Below are 17,792 nucleotides of genomic sequence, written 5' to 3'. Positions count from 1 at the left end.
CTTCAAAATAGGATGGAGCCTGGTCTGTTAAGCGCTTTATAGGTTAAGAGAAGGATGTTGAATTCTATTCTAGATTTCACAGGAAGACAATGAAGAGACACTAACAATGGAGTGATGTGATCGCTCCTGCTAGTTCTTGTCAGGCAGCATTTTTAATCAGTTGAATACTTTTTGAGCAGTTATTGACACCCTGATAATATGAAAATACAATAGTAGTATGCATGGATTAATTTTTCACTAAGTCAACATGTTCCTGATTTTAGATATATTCCGCAGGTGAAAAAACAGTCCTGCAGACTTGTTTAATGTGGGGGTTCAATTACAAGTCCTGATCAAAAATAACCCCCAAGTTCCTTACACTGGTACTGGAGGTCAAAGTAATACCGTCCAGTTTTTCTATATGTTTAGATAATCTCTCTCTCAGATGTTTTGGGACACATGTAGTAATTACAACACGGAGCGTGTGGTTTTTGTGACTGAATGGGAATGAAGGTTTTGGTTATTGGATGGTTTTCACAACAGCAGGGTAATAACACATGACCAGGCCTGCTTTTACATCCTGAACCAATTTATGCTCTTCCAGTCACTTTGGGTGTTCATGCTGCAGAAGTGTGGAGCTGAGAGTGTGCAAGCATTTGTCCATGCTATGAAAAATCTGACATTCACATGAATTCACCTCACAAAGACGACACTTTTTCTCTCACTGAGGTACATGGAGATGAGCTTCAGCAGCTGAAACCCCTGAGCTCGGGCTACATAAGGTACAAGAGGGCAGGAAATGTAATTACTTCATCTAGAGTGGCTCCATCATTGTGCTGCTGGGAAAGAGAAACTTCAAACACTGGACTCGCTCAATTCACAGATCATATAAAAGAGGAAAAACAATAGCGGTGGTGGGAAGGTACAAACCACAAGAGACTACTTCACATGTCAATAATCTGACCTGTGGGATGGAGAGAACATCCTCTTATGCAAAGCAACTTGTATCTTCAAGATATAACAGCCTGTGAATGGCCCTTTTTTTTATTAACCACCCTCACCCTTTGCTCAAGCATTCAATTCAGGATTAAACTGTGAATCTTTTTCACAGACTTCAAAGACTTGTCCTCATTCATTTTGGTTCTTTGATGGCATTATGTCGGTTATGTGAGGTTTCCAGTTTCAAGGCCAGGTGAATGGTATTAAATACTGCTCAGTTGTGGATGAGTTCCTAGAAACCCAAACATTAGCTTTATTTGCCTGCTGTAACTTGACCCGGGTGAATCAATTATCTTCACATGTGAATCCATACTCCTGCAGGAGCGTTTTTGGCCTTAAGCATGTTGTCAACAAAGTTGGATTTCCTTCATCTATTTATGACCATTTGTACATGTAAATAGACTAAACACGTTTTAAGCGCATGCCAATGATATTGCGATCGTGGAACCCTGCGTATATGCTGCAGATTGTGGTTTTCGAGCATAAAAATCATGTGTTTAATTTGCAGTGCCTGTCAAGGACTAATCCTAACCCCTGTGACAGTGGCATTTGTAAGACGCTGCAGAATAAGTTGGAAGTAGATTTACTGAATATAGTGGAGCTTAAACTGGCACGAGAGAGAGAGAGAGAGAGAGAGAGAGAGAGAGAGAGAGAGAGAGAGAGAGAGAGAGAGAGAGAGTCAAGCCTGGTGAATCTTCCTCCAACATTTTTTTTTTCTTATTTGGGCTGAGAAGCATAATCCAAATGCATTGCTCTGAAATATCACATCTTACATACACTGTTACATCACTGGTGCTCTGTTGAAATTCTACATTGCTCCAGTTTGATGAAGGGCAGAAGAGGTTGGGATCACACGCACGCACGCACGCACGCACGCACGCACGCACGCACGCACGCACGCACGCACGCACGCACGCACGCACGCACGCACGCACGCACGCACGCACGCACGCACGCACGCACGCACGCACACACACACACACACACACACACACACACACACACACACACACCTGTCCCCCTCTGTTGTAGCTGTCTGGTATGAGTGAACATATGGCAGAAATAATGGTTGTTGAATCAATAGGTGCAAGGAACAACGGGGGATTACAACAAATACGACACATGCAAAACGTCGCCCCCTGCATATGTGTTTTTGATATTCAAGACTTCAGGAGTGAGCGAGTGTACGTGCTATGCAAAGAGATTTTGTTTTGGCTTGATGTGCCTGTGAGCAGAAGCCCAAGGTGCCTGTTTCATCTGCTGTCTGTCAAGTCGTGGTTCAAATCATCATTCCGGCAAGTCTTTAGCTGACCTTCAAACCCGACTCCTCCAGGCCAACAGACACGCTAATTAGCAGCTTGCTCCACAACTTCACAACGTAATTTCATTCCCTGTATGTCTGGCGAAAGAGTGAGCTTGGAATACTGAGATCTCCGACTTGAAAGCAACCTGTAGGGCCACAGAATAAGATCTGAATAATACATTTGAAGTATTTAACAGTCAACTATAGTTTCTCCCATTCCTCCAGTAAACATATGTGTAAGGGTGTCCTCCATCCATAATCCCCTTCTTCTTTATTTCAGCTAAATTGGCTTTCTTTCGCCATTAATATAAAGTCCATCTGCCTGTATCACCCAGAGGAAGTACATGCGGTTTCACAGAGCTTTATGATGATAAAAATGTGAGGCAGGGGCATTATATACTCAGAAGACGTCACAGGCTCCACTAAAGGGATTTCCTGCCATATTGTTCAGGCTTACCTTTACTCCCGCATTAGTAATGATGGCGTGATGGAGCATGTGCTCGTAAAATAGGGCATCGAGCAGACAATGCCACCAGAAAGCAATCTGGTATGGTCACTCTGTGAATACAGCTTTTATTTGGCCATCTGCGCAATACTTTTCATTGTGTGGGATGTGGAAGTAGTGTGGTAGTTCTTGATTTCTAAAACTATAGTCCTCAGACATTTTTCACAATGAGGGCTTTTCATTTGAATTTTGTCAAATTCATTCTGTGAATATGTCAGTTATTAATGATCCAAGTACCCATATTGATGTGACACAATATTATGTAATAGCTGTGGAGACACAAGAGAGAATATGTTTGCCACTACTGATTTATTATCAATTCTTTAAACATTGTAGGATGATTATTATGATATAATAGGAATAATACATAGATCAATAAAGTAAACTTAAAGCACAGTTAGGAATTGTTGCACAGTTGTACCAAAAATTACAATCGTCCCTCTCTCAACCCACAATGTATCCATATTTTCACCAGAATGTGTGATGTGTTCGGAACTGGGGATTGCTGATGATAATAATGATATTTAAATAGTTATACTCTGCCTCGTGTCAGCTGAGGTGAGATTGCAGTACATTCTCAGATGTTCCCCTCTTGAGGCAATATTGTAGCAGTTATGGAAACCACATTGTGAAAGGTCAAGATCACTGTGAGCTCAAAACATCAGGCTAATGCACATTGTCCCTAACACCTCCTTTGGATTTGCAAAACATGCTCAGGTTGGCTCCTTGGTGACAGGGTCTTAAGGGCAAGGTCGCTGTAACATCAATTGTGTTGAAAAAAGCCTTCATGGATCACAGTCTTTACCAGGAGTGGTATTATTGTCGATTGCAGCTTTGCAGGGCTACAACCCAAGGGTGAGAATTCTAGTTATAAATGGTTTCTGTAATAACTTTGAATAAATGTGAAAGTGTAATTGACCAAAGGTAACAAACCATCTGCCCTCAGGCTGCTCTCCCGGGCTCCTCTGAGCAGTTCCATGCAGTTTGTGCTCATATTCAAGTTTAAAAGTGTGCAGTTTAACAAACCTGGTGGGTGGTGGTTAAACCTATACAGCTGCTTTTAGATCACAATATTCATGAGGCGTAACCACTAATTTGCTCGCCGCATAATGCACTAATATGGCCTGGAGAGGTAAAACTCCCTTAGTGTGCAGATTGGTCAAGTGCCAAGATCCTTGTTTAAGGTTACGGCTAAAAACACTCACAAGAACAAGCTATTACACATATTTTTAACTGTCAATAATACTCTGACCTTCTCAACACTCTTTTTGAGCACATGAGTGACCATTTATAGCCTAATTAAAATGCCTTTGTGAATTATTTATCAGTAAGTCATTAGCTGGACCTTAACACCTCAAATTGAAGGCTGTTGATAATAAAAAGAAGATGCTCCTTGTCCTCACAGCCAGTCTCAGCGTGGGCATTAAAAAAAAAAAGAAAAAAGAAGAAGAAAAACAATAAATGCATAAATCCTGTTGTTCTTTTATTAATGTGCTGGATTGTTTCTGAATTTTGATGTAATCACAGAACAGCGCAGCTTGAAGCTTTGCCAAATTACTGTAGGTAGGAAGCTAACATTACTGTCAGGCAGACACAAATACTGGCTGTGGCTCAGCTTCCAGAAATCGTCAGTCTCTGTCTTCCCCTGACCATGTGTCGATGTATGCTGTTCAAGAAAGTAAACTTAATTTGTCCCAATTACATAGCAGCCTTCATCACTGAGGTGTGTTTAAATGTTTGTGCGCTTGAATAAGTGACTGTGACTGATCAAATGAAGCAGGTTGAAATTGCTAAAGCAGTAAAATCATCTTTATAAGTACAAGTCCATTTATCAAAACATGGATTCATTTCCAGTTAAGTAGAAATGACTTCATTGGTATTATCTAGCAATCACTGTTCTATTTGTCCCATTTAACATTCAAATGTGATAAACACACAGTGATGACGGTCCTAAAATACACACACTGGCATCACAGGTCCAGTTTGTCTCATTAAATGTCCCTCCAGCATAGCTTGATGATAGTTAAAGACTTGTACAACCATGAATCACTGACAAATCCTTTCACACTTTCCCATTTCTCCTCACCTCTGTGATGCTTCCAACATGAGTCCTCTGTGTGGGCTTAAATTGGCCAAGGACAGCAGAGATGAAAGATACCCCATAATGAGGTTTCTCCCTTAAGAATCAATGTGTAGCTTTGTCCCAGGGGCCACTGAAGGTTGTCTTTAAAATCAGTCTACTGCAGGGTCCCTAGCCTACACAGACAGACTATATATCATCCTGCCACCGTGCTGATGAGCAGGAGTGAGTTTTAAACAGAGGCAAAGAAGCTTCAGAGACATCTGTCAGTCTTGAATAATGTAATGCAAAAACTGTATAAGTGAAGGCTTCTGTGACATACTGTGCCTTCTGCTGGTAAAACACGTGACCACCCTGATCATTGCCCTGCATAATCAAATTGCCCTTTGGGAATGAGATGACTTTGTGTCTCGGGGAGATAATGCAGAATATGATGATCAGCTAAACTGGGCCCAACCTTGTGTGTTAGTGTAATCATCCCAGGATTTATATGATTCTGTACCATCAAGGATAAGTCCTTCCTGTATTTGACAGTGGAGAGCAAAGAGTGCAAGTCTGTAATCTTTCCCATGTTCTACAACATTTGCTTTGTGCTTGACCTTTTACACTGTAATTCAAGAGGCACTTTGTGAAGCTAATTATGATCGAAGCTTAATAGTGTGGGTGTTTAAGAAGTGGTGGAGTAGAACTTTGCTCAGTATGCAAATAGAGAAGAAGAAAAAAAAAAGTTGTCGATGTTTACAATAGGCCACTAACTTGAAGTGGAAAGGCACTGAAAACTTAATGAGCGTCTTTTTTTTATTTATTTCTTATTTAAAGGAAGTTTCTCATTCACTCTCTCTTTCCTCTGCAGTCCGTCTGCTTTGAGGCCGGGCAGCTGTGTGGGGCACCGAGTGTGGATCCTGCTCGCCATGACTCACCTCACTCTGGACTTCTCTGTGTGCAGCCCCCTCAGTCAGGGCCTGGGCATCAAGCTCACGCCTAAGCTGGTGCCTCGCTCACGGCCTCGCTTGCAGCCCCTTTGGGATACGCCCAACAAGCTCCACTGGAGAACAGTGAGCCCCTTGGCCCGCCGGCTCCTCAGCCCCGTCCCCCCGCCCCAGGACAACAGGGTAGGGATCGGGCTGAAAGTCAAAGGTCTAAAGCATCGAAAGTCAGCATATAAAGGACAAACAGCATGTAAGGAGTGTCGGCTGAGATACTCTCAAATAGAGACAAGTGACCCGTCGGCTGTAAAAGCTGAAGCTCCAGCGGCTTTATCAAGCGGGAGGTTGTTAATTAGAGCAAGGAGGCAGCTCAAATGGGACAGCTACGACAAGTCTCAGGAGGGCCGGACTACCACCGTGGCTGGATTTATTGACTGGGGACCCACAGGGACAGACAGCATAGATGAGGACAGCAAACTGGACACCAATGTAACGCTGTCCACCAGGGCCTCATCTACCACAGTGGCCACGACCACTAGCACTACAACCAGGCTCTCCCAAAGGACGTTCACTGTGGTGACCACAACGGAGTCCAAGAGCACCACCAAGCCCACTAACAGCAACACGGAGACTGTCAAACCACCAAAGCCATACGGGGACACACCAGGTAAGACCACAGCTGATCCATCAGGATGAATCTCATGTGTGATGAGCGTGAGAATGCTTGAACCGTCTTGTTTTATGAAAGATGATGATGAGACCTAAGAGGGTCCAATCCTGTGCCTTATACTTTCTTCTGCTCTGAGACAAATGAAACCTTAAAGATAGAATTGCAACAATAGCAACACCACTATTGTGTGCATTAATGTGTGCTGGTATTCCCACTTTCGCTCCAAAGTGTGCTGATGCCAGCACATCATGATGCCTGTCTGGTGTCCTTTGTTCTTTAGATAAACACATTACATTATTCACTCGGCTTGCTGGATGTATATTAGTAATTGAAATGTTAGCAATTGTTTTACTCTAAGCAATGCTGAGAGTTTGCAGTAAATACGCACTTTAAATTGCATCAGGCAAGGCCATGCTACAGCACAAGCTATGCTTGTGTCTCCACCGGTGGTTACTTGGTGCTTTAGTTGGCACAGCAAGTCCATTTTTGATGAAAGCTGCCTCAGTCTGCATAGAGATCAAACCAAACAGAAATACCAATATGAAAGGGAAAGTATGTCGTGATTTTTAAAGTGAAATATCTAATGTATTTGAATCATTGTTTACTTCATCTATGAAACATTACATCACCCATGGAGGCAACTGGCCAAAGGGCAGAGGCACTTAAGTACAGTTTTGGCAGTGTGGTTAAATATTTTAGGAAGTGTGGCGATGGTACACATATCCTTATTGCTTAAACTACTTACAGTACATTTAGGCAATTTGTTCTTATTGTCCATCTACTCGCGCATGTGCAGAACAACTATTTACTACAGACGTGGTGTGCATGCGCAGGAGCAGTGTTTCAGAAAAAGGTGTGTTTTTGTCCATCTACATGGAGATAGAGTCCGTGCGTTTTCACAAAGTTCCACATTGGGAGCCATTTTCAAAAAAGTTGCATTTTCAGTGGCTTCCAGCACCATCTTTGAAACCCAAACTGCAATTAAAGTTTAAAATTTTTGCTTGAAAACACTGTTGTGTAAATGGGGCCTTAGGCACTTGCTAACATGCGAGTACATTATTATGCAACTGCATTTCTTGGTACTTAAAAATGTCGTACCTCATTAAATTTATGTTCATTTATTGACTATAACAAGGTTTAGTTATTGTATCGTGAATGTTCACTGTGTTTCTCTCAAATATGGCTTTAATTGGACTTTAATTATCAATACAACAAATTCACGCGTGCGTGTTCAGTAAGTCCGTGCACAGCATAGCTAACACAAAATTAGTAAGGTGCGTCAGACATGTTTTGCTATTCTAGTTAAAAAAAACAAACAAAAAAAAAAAAGATCAAACAAATACAATAAAGAATGAGCAGTATGAAAAATCCTAAATTTTAAAGTCAAAATGGGAAAAAAAAAAAAAGAAAAGAAAAGTGGTGGACACTGAGGCAAAATCCTCGCCCACCTCCACCCCCAGAGAGTCAAAGGGATTGATTGCAAATCGTGGAAAGCCCACCTTGGTTGTGCATTTTCAGCGAACACAGCTGGTGCGTGTTAACTTGTGGGAAGCTGATGTGGGATATAACAATTCGTATTGTTGCCCTACAGACTTCTACTCGGATTGCCGAGGTGCCTTTGTGTGGGTGGGACAGCATGACAAATGACTTGTGCTGCAAAATTTCTGATGAAGCTCCTTGTTGGCAGGTGGAAAGAGAAGGATCTGGCAGCATTAAGAGCCATGTGGGCGGCACTTGGCTGTAAACAAGCTTCCCTGGACAACAGAGTCAAGAACCACAATGCACTGGGGGATTAGACATTCCACATTGGGAAGATGAAGGGGGTCAGAATTAGTCTTTAGTAATGTGATGCTGCTTCCTTACAGTCTATAATTATAATGCGAGATAAACCTTTTTTTCCTCTACCTCGAAATGGAGCTACTTTTTGTAAATAAAATATTACAGCTTAGGGACTCGGCCCCTGCTTCACGGACCATGTCCTTGACCATATTGTAGCTCTCGTGCCTGATATACCCCACATGAGCATATGTAATTTTTATGAGTAGTCCCACTGTGCTGTGGACACACAAACCCTTCAGCCAGCCATAATAGATTTACCATTTCATTAGGTCTATAAGGAACATGGCCTTTTAAATGGGCCGTACCAGTAGCGATAAAACATAAGTCATGTTTAACAACTTGGGAACAAGAACTGTGCTAATTGAAGTTTTCACATCTGCAGCAATCATAAAAAAAACGTCATCAAATTAGGACGGGAATAATAGGAGGTGCTCAGGAGTCCTTGATCACCTCTTATTTTGTCACAATGAAAAAAGTCTCGAGGCAAAAATTATTTCCGTAGGAATGAGCTGTGAAATGTGGTGGGAGCATTTTCTCTGATTTCATTAATAACTCGTTCATAACTGCGTATTGATACAGTGAAACGGCACCATGTCCCGAACAAGCCTCCTGTTGCCCCTGAATCCATCTATAATACTAAATCTGCTTAATCCCATTAACGGTCAGGGGAAGTGAGAGCCAAAACTCTAAACGCTAAACAATGGGCAAAAGTTACACACATTCACATTCACCTGGACAAATCCCCAGCATGCACAAGGAGAACAGATTGGCCTTGGCCGAGAATTGAATCTGGTTATTGTTGCTGTGAGGAAAGCGTGCTAACCACTGCATCACCGTGCCGCTGACTCAGTACTTATATAAGGAAAAAAAAAAAAAAGAACCACTCGGCTCCATCTCGTTTCCAATTTAGGCTTGAGGAAGGCTGGAAGAGATCCAAGCTAACATTTGGTACAGCGCACAGGTCTCCAGTCCATCACAGGTCAAACACAGAGAAACAGGGCCAGTTTACATGGAAACGTTTCAGGTGAAAACACATTGTTTGTTCGTTTTCGTTTTCGAAATCGACACGGTAACACTTTGAAAACGATGTCCATTCACATGGAAACTGCATAAACCCTGAAAATAATATAGTTTACTTGTTGGGCCACATGTTGGTGCTACTGGTAGTTCTTTATAATGTAATCACACACACATGCCCACAGAGAACACTACGCTATAGACATTAACTGTGGCGAGCACACGGACATTCATATAGACAGACAACACAGACAGATTTCTACTGCAGATGACTCCTAATTATAAAACTCTCAACTCCCAGGAGAACATGGACTGGGAGTCATGACACTCTGGAGGCCGCCATTGTTCTTATTGTCCGCCTATTCGTGCATGTGCAGAAGAACTTACTGCAGCCACAGTGCATATGCACAGTAGGGTTGTTTAGGAAACATTGTGTTTTTCTTTGTCCGCATGAACACATTGTGTAAACAAGGCCACAGTCACACAACTTAACTCCTTCAGTTAATTTAGACTGGTCAGTTAACCTCAAACACGTTTGTTTTTTTTGCACTCAAACTGTGTACCAGGAGAAAAACCCTTACATGCACAAGGAGAATTAAACTGGGATATCTTTACATGAGGTTTACAGTACTAACCACTTTACCACCATGGCAACCACATAGCACTCATATCAGAAAAAAAAACACTCAGCTCTCCTGTACAAGCATAAATGAAAAAAAGTGTAGGATTTAATGTCAGTGCATAAATGCATGTTGCACAATAGAGATATTGAACTGTATGTAATGACTGAAATTAAATGGCAAGCTTGTAATTGTCTCGGCTGCGTTGTTGTGATCTCTTTATTTTGTCTTGATTGGGAGGTGAGTGTGAGACCACCTGTGACACAAATGATGACTTGATATTGTATCCGGGAGGAAATCATTTCTCCATTGCTAACTGAAAGCTGAGAAGAAAAAAAAAACGACTTTATTTTTTTTTTTCCGGCTGGGTACACATCATTGTATCAATAAGCAGACTGTGTCTCATCGCAGCAGATGAATCAAATCACTTTTCAAAGGCCGCACAACTGATGCAGAAAAACTTTCCTTTGGCTTCACAACACATTAACCCATGTCTGATTCATATTAGCCCCAAGGCAAGATATAATTACCACACCGACAGCGCTGCATTGGATTGCTGATGAAATGAAACTATTGCAGAAGAAGAGGTGCTTTGCTTTGTCTCTTATGGCTCCTGCTGTTGTCGGAGAGGATGTTTATGGATACATTACATTGAATCCTTCACTGATTACGGCAAATATATCCTCAGAAGAAAAAAAAGAAGAGAAACCCACGTAAACACTTTAAAATGATTATCTTAATCAGTTCGGAGATGAAAGGAGCTCATCTAACAATTTAACTCATATAGATTTCTGCCTGGGACTAGTGATTATTACAGCGTGTGTTCAATAAATGAAGAAAGTTTCACCCTCCGTGGGGGGCGAGAAGAAACAAGGTTTTATAACAACCGAGCAAAGACTCGTATATGGCACATGATTCGTACACACTGCAACATTTAGAGAGGCCTTTATGTTTATTACATTGACCAATTACAAGGATATTTCAAGTTAATATTATTTTTCCAACATTCAGGAAAAAAACAAAACAGCTATGATATTAACTTCGGTTCATTAAGGACTTGAATATTTACTCTGATAAATCACGCACAGGATGTTATTTTGAGATCGTGAAAAAACCCTTTTATTTTTTTAGATTTTGCAGCTTATCTGCGTTGTGGTTTGAGACTGGGATTTCACTTTTCTTCATGATTGCAGAAGCTTATTCGATGTCAATAGCTACCATAACTTAGCCAGTGTCCAATGGGTTTGATTAGATTAAATATAGTCAAAGAGAAATGATTGTTTGAAGAATTGCGTAATAAAAAGGTCATCTGTCGGCATATCATTGAGATAAAACTGATCACAAGATCTTATCAAATATGCTTTCTACTGTAGAAATGATAGAATTTAGGGCAAATAAGACCGTGGAAGCAAAAAAAAGGGCATCAGACTTGAGGACAAATTACATTTAAATGGGACCATATTTGTGGGATGAGAGTATGTGACTTGCGATCTTTGGACATTCTTGACCTTTGATGCTCAGTCCACACATGTATGTGGTTTAATTTAAAAAGATACAAATGTTAAAGGGTATAATATATATAACATCAATTAATTCCAATCACGATGGTAATTTTTGACAAGAGCAGAAATTAGATAAAATAGCAATACGTCATTGTTAATCATCACAATTTTTAAACAAATAAATGTTAAATAGATTTACCATAGCCTTGTGTTGTTGCTCCTCTACAAATGTAATTTATTGCCTCTGGCACAGCTGTTGGCAACAATATGATTTCAAACTACAGGAAATCAGTAATTCAACCAAAAATGTACCACTTGGTGTGAGATGTGAGTTTAGGGGTTAATTATGTGAGTTTCAGGCGCCACGTGTGAGAGATGAAAAGCTCCGCTTCGCTTTATAAAATGTTAAATTTATGTCTTATGACTCGGTCTGCTGGTGAAGTAGCTCTATTAAGTATGCAGGGGAGATACATTTTATCCCCTGCTGTGGTGCAAATAATGCAACAGGGTGGCGGCTGCATAGACCAGACGAAGGTTTATTCCTCCACCACCCTCAGCAACAAAGAACTAATCCACCAAATATACATTATGTTAAATATCTGCACTTTTTGGGTGGTATACTATAAGCAGGTTTACAAGATCTGATTTATTTTGTGAATTATTGGAATGAATATACAAATAGAAATGTGACATGTTACATCTTATATCGCTCTCAAATGTCGTTTTTAAAGACACATTTCGGGATTCAATGTTGTTACAATACCCTGCCAAAAAACTAAACACAACGCGACGCATTCAGGTCCAAACAGATCCAAACATCTGTTTAAGATATAGTGTAGGCCATAGCAGTGAGTCTGGTGCACATGCAAATGCAAACACATATACACTGTGAGCTTGATGTCAGGGATGTGAGTGGGATTTGGTATCAGCTGTTAGTTGCTCCGTGTTGTTTTGTCATCCTTCAAGCTCACCCTGGCTGTGCCAGGTGATCTGTGACAACTCTCCGGTGAACGATGCAAAGATTCACCTATTTTTGCATGCAACGCTGCCGTGATCCAGTTTGCATTCAAAGCATGCAACTTGGTGAACCCCAGGTGTTCTTCTGCCAGCGTGAGTGAGGAGCAACATATAGACTTAAGACGCCATCAGTTGCAGTGTTACAAATTGGTGCACGGTTTGTCATGCTAACTCGCTAACAGCCACATCATAAACAAATAAAATCAAATAATCAGCACTGGGAATTCAATTATCATTTTATTTGTATTTGATCACTCCTTGCAGGGAGAGTGTTAGTTTGCATCTGCTCTCTTTCCTCATATAGTTTTCGTTCTACCTGTCTCATCCAGCATATGACACTAAAACACCTCAGCTCTGAGTGAGTGAACCTCTGGGAGAAACAAACCCAGCCACCCTGACAACCGCAGCACGACTTGTAACCCGAAAGTACGAACATGGAATGACAGATTCGCTTGCTATATGACTTTATTATGGATTAAATGGTGGTTTTGGGGCATGTCATCGACTGGTAGAGCTGTTAGTTCTATAAAATGTGTAATATAGTAAAGAAATCCACAGAAACATGATATAAAAAATGCATTTCCATAAAGATATTGCTGGGGCAAATTAAGGGTGTCTAATAGCTTACTCAATTTCAGTCGTTTTATGTGTCATCCAAACAGCGGCAAGCACTCTTGGTTGCTCACAAAACTGATTTAGAAAACATGTTTTCCGAACAAAACCTTTCTTAGAATTCCACATAAATTGAATAATTTCTGCTGCAGCTCAGAATATGCAGATAGATTTGCATTTTAGGCCAGCAGTGACTGTGAGATTATAACCGATGCATGCAGCCGTGCAGTAAATGGGCTGCATGGTCTAATTCACCATGACTCATGAATACTGTAGGCAACCAGCATCCATGTAAGCCATGAGTGTACTTTCTCTCAGCCTAGTATGGCATGTGTGTGTCATGACTGCCTGTCACACTTCCATCACTCACAAACATTAACGTGTTGGTGTGTCTAATGAGACAGAGAGTAGTGCGGGAATTTCTAAATATAGTGTCTCCACTGGCCGTACTGTCAGGATCCACTCACCTTGACTGTGGCCAAGTATCAGAATATAATTGAGTAGTAAGGGTGATTCTAGATTTCTGAAAGCCCCATTGTTATCTTTTCAACAGGAGCTTATCTATGCACGTTCTTTATCACCGAAACAATTAAATGACACTAGAAATATCAAAACAACTAGAACGGGCACTTGGTAGAGCGCGTACCTTCGCCAAATACCACATTTGTTTACAGAAACGAGTTAGCATCGGTAGCATGTTAGCCGTTAGGATTGATTGATGCTAACATCACTCATAGCAACCTCAATGTGCAAAACACTGAGCGGGGGCACCCAGATAAACTAATACCCGAGTCTTGTGGATACTTGCCGAACCTAGATATTAGCAGCAAGCTCCAGAGCGGAGTTAGCGTGGCAGCTTCCGTGCTGCAGCCCTGACTGACGGCGCACCATGGAGCTCCAGTGTGTCCACAATGGAGTAAATATGTCACCTTTCCAGGTGCTGTTCAATCCCTGTTGGATGATGACAAATCATCCCTGAAGATTTCATGCAATTTGGGTCAGTAGTTTCTGGAAAAAGTTGGTAACATACATACACACATACATGTTTGTTAGCGAAGGTACTAAGTGTAATCAACGTGTGAGGCTGCCTAACTGTCATACAGCTCCCCACCACTAGTGGAGGCTACAGGGACGTCAGACAGCTGTTTCCACACACAGTGGTCAAAATCTGTTCCACGGCCCTATTTACACGTTTCAAGTGAAAACTCATCGGTTTTGCATTTTCGTTTCAGAAACCTTTCGTGTTTGCACAGCAGCATTTTGCAAATAATGTCAATGTCCGTTTACACAGAAACACTGAATACAATGTAGTTAGCATGCCAAGCCACTAGCTTGCTTGTTAGTTTGTTTTCTAATAAAACCACACTCACATGCGTGCAGAAAACATCAATACTGACGAGTACATGGACATATATGGAGAGACAACCAAGTTGGATTGTTGTGGTGACTCAACTAGAAAATGACCAAGTCCCAGGAGAATATGGAATGAGAGTCATGACACTCAGGAGGCCGCCATTGTTAATATTGTCCATCTACTTGCTCATGTGCAAAATCTCTATTTATTGCAATCATTCACACTGGGACTGAATCAAGAGTTTTTCTGAAAAGTCGCATTTTCCCATTTCCACAGAGTCGGAGTGCTTTCAAACAGTTGCGTTCACAGTTGCTCCGAGCACTGTTGTCATGTGAACGGACATCCAAAACGCAACAAAAGCTTTCACTTGAAAACATTGTCATGTAAATAGGGCCCAAGAATATAACACATTTCATTAAAATGACCTTTCAATATACGCGACCAACTAACTTTGTTAAAATTAGAAGATTCGTGGATTTAGAGAATTTTGGCGAGTCCTCATTAAAATTTCACAGACAAATTAATCATCAGATACATTTCGTTTTTTCTCTTCCAGTAACTTCTTTGCACACACTAGGTTAGCTGTTTTCACATTACAGCAAATAGATCAGTCCGTACTGTACATATGCGTTTAAGTTGCATGTTTTTCATATATCCAGATTAATATATCTCTGACATCAAGTCATCATTCATTAATTTCTTTAGTTTTCCTGCAACTATACAATGTACACCCACGCAGTGGAGTGATGACAGTTGAATCCTGTTTCATTCATTCAAGTTTGTTCCAAAACCTGCAGTTTGCATTGACAATAGCAGTAAATGTCAGGGCTCCGGCCCTGAGCACATATGTATCTAAACAGGTCACAGAGGCCCAATGTTGATCCAGCTATGATCAAAAGCGCGTGCTGAAGTGAACCGTGAACTTTGTGTCCGCCTCACTGCCATCAAACAGGATGAATCCCACACTTGTTTCAGAGCTTTTTTTTCATGTAGGCTGACGTTTCGGCAGACACTTTGGTTGAGTTGGAAACCAGCGACGTAGTGACACAGGGAAAGTACATGACAGCTTGCCACAGCTCGTGTGATTTGCAATTTTTGACTGTGGGCTACGTGTCTTACCTCCCCCTCACTCTTGGCAACGGACACCTCATGACAACAAAAGGGACAACTCTCTCTGTTACAGTTGGAAAACTCAACATGTTTACACAAGGGTAAAGGAATGAATGCTGCTCTTAATTGTTTTAAAGCCCCGTAGCAGATTTCTTTCTGCCTCATTTAACTAGTTTGAACTACTCTCATGCAAGTCATCTGTCAGCACATCGGCTGACGTTTAATGACTTGCAGCCTCAGGTGGCCATGATCCTGTAATGAGGCTGTGTGACAGCAGGCCAATGGCAGTCTTGGTGAGTGGCCACACACACAGCGCAGCCGTGGTCGTTAACAACCGACATGTAACGTGCAATTTCCTGTATTAAGACAATGTGATACCAGTGCGTACACAACATCACTTCTCTTCACAAGAGGTTGAAACAGTCAAGGAAGTTTGTATTCGACTACTTTTAGATGACCTAAAATGTACTCGATTACAAGGAAAAGTAAAGGTCTCTAGTAGTGTGTGTGTTTTCTCAAGGTACTCTGAAATAAAAGAGTCTGTCTCTTTGTGTTTTCCCTGCGATGGACTGGCCAACTGTCCGGGGTGTACCTCCCTGTACCTATAGCATGATATAGAAGACATATATTAAAACTAGAAAGTATATTTCCCCAAAAAGTACTCTGAGCTTTGCGACATTTTAACCACGTCATAACAGTGTTGGCCTTCCCTTCAATGTACTTTATGAAATATCTACTTTCCAAATTAAGTTAATCTGTTTTGTCAACTACTGTAGATTTAAAGCACAATTTTATCTGAGTTGAAATAATTAAGTCACTGGCTACATCGGAATTGTTTAAATGCTAAGTCTATTTATGGGCGTCGTGCAGTCAGTAACTCATGAAACTTAAACAAAAAAATGTAAAACTACATAATAATGAAAATACAAGCACCTTTACTTGTAGGACATCCTGGAACTGTGATTACTAACTGAATGATGCTCAATGTTTTTAATAAAATGTTTTGTGCGTTTACTAATACAGTAATTATAAAGTAAGTAGGATTCATTGTTGCCCATGTCTTTCTTAACTTGCCTGGAAAGCAGTTTTTAGAGGAGCAATGCAGGTCTCAATGGACGATTCCTGTTAATCCCACTCTTATTGGACTCTGGTCAAAGTGGAGGAGGAGGAGGAGTAGGAGAAGGAGGAGGAGGAGGGATTGGGTGGGGATGGGGAGTTGGATGGGTGGGGGTGTCAAGTGCTGTGGTGCCTCCAGATGCTTGCCGATTGTTCCCGGTGTTTGTGCTGTGAGTAACTTCAACCCCCCTCTACTCTTCGCAGATGGAGCTGTCAGCTCCATTACGGGTATGAGATGATTAAACCTGCAGTCAGCATCGCCACGACTGATGACTTGGGTCTTGTTAGACGATATGAGGGTTGAAAGATTAAATATTATGGGGTAAAGTCAGAGTAAGCAAAAGGGAGGTAATATTTGTTCCTGAGAGACACAACAGCGCCTCGCAAGCTTTGTTGTACGACAAGCTGAAATAGACGTTTGTGATAAGTCAGCGCAGCAACTACGAGGTATTTAAAATAAATAGATCCATCTGGCAAAGATTCACTTTCACTGTAAAGCAAAGTGAGCACATGTAAAATGTATGTTAAGTGTCTTGGATATCTATTTTTAAAGAATGGAGTTAAGTGAACACTGTAATGCAGAATTTTGCCCTGCTGTAGACCTGTAGAGGCGTACAATACAGCCTCTTCAACAGTGAGACACACACACGCACACGCACACACACACACACACACACACACACACACACACACACACACACACACACACACACACACACACACACACACACACACACACACACACACACACACACACACACACACACACACAGATAGCGAAACCACTTTTCCCTACAGTTACCATGGCAATCCAATAAAGTTGCCATTTCTCTCTGTATTGACTCAATAAAGTGGGTAAAAATGAATCTCCTCTTGGTGAAGCATTAAATCTGGACTTAAATGCTGATGCTTGGTGACAGGCGTGCAGAGTCAAACCCCATGTCCCTGATTTACAGAAAAGCTCAGCCAAGAGGAGATGAATGGGCCAGACTGAGCAGATGCTGTTTCACTTTCGGTTTCTCCAGCTCTCTCTTCTTGACTTGACACATCTGCCTTAAGGAGGAGAAGTACAGATGTTGACTGAGACACTGTTTTGGATACGAGGGAATTTTTCTGTCAATCAGTCGGGGCCACAGCAGAATC

The 17,792-nt window shown here is 41.4% G+C and overlaps 1 protein-coding gene across 1 annotated transcript in view; it reads left to right on the top strand.

Annotated features, from left to right (window-relative positions):
• ajap1 (adherens junctions associated protein 1) overlaps positions 1–17,792 on the top strand; it is a 51,954-nt gene that overhangs the window by 22,056 nt on the left and 12,106 nt on the right. The window contains exon 2 of the mRNA XM_080468482.1: positions 5,720–6,459. Coding sequence (XP_080324608.1) covers positions 5,720–6,459 — 740 coding nt within the window. The remainder of the gene's footprint in view (positions 1–5,719; positions 6,460–17,792) is intronic.

Source organism: Lipophrys pholis (assembly GCF_963383615.2).
Source record: "Lipophrys pholis genome assembly, chromosome: 8".
Classification (NCBI taxonomy): domain Eukaryota; kingdom Metazoa; phylum Chordata; class Actinopteri; order Blenniiformes; family Blenniidae; genus Lipophrys; species Lipophrys pholis.
The sequence above is the reverse complement of the archived record's forward strand: the minus strand, read 5'-3'. Positions and strand labels throughout refer to the sequence as shown.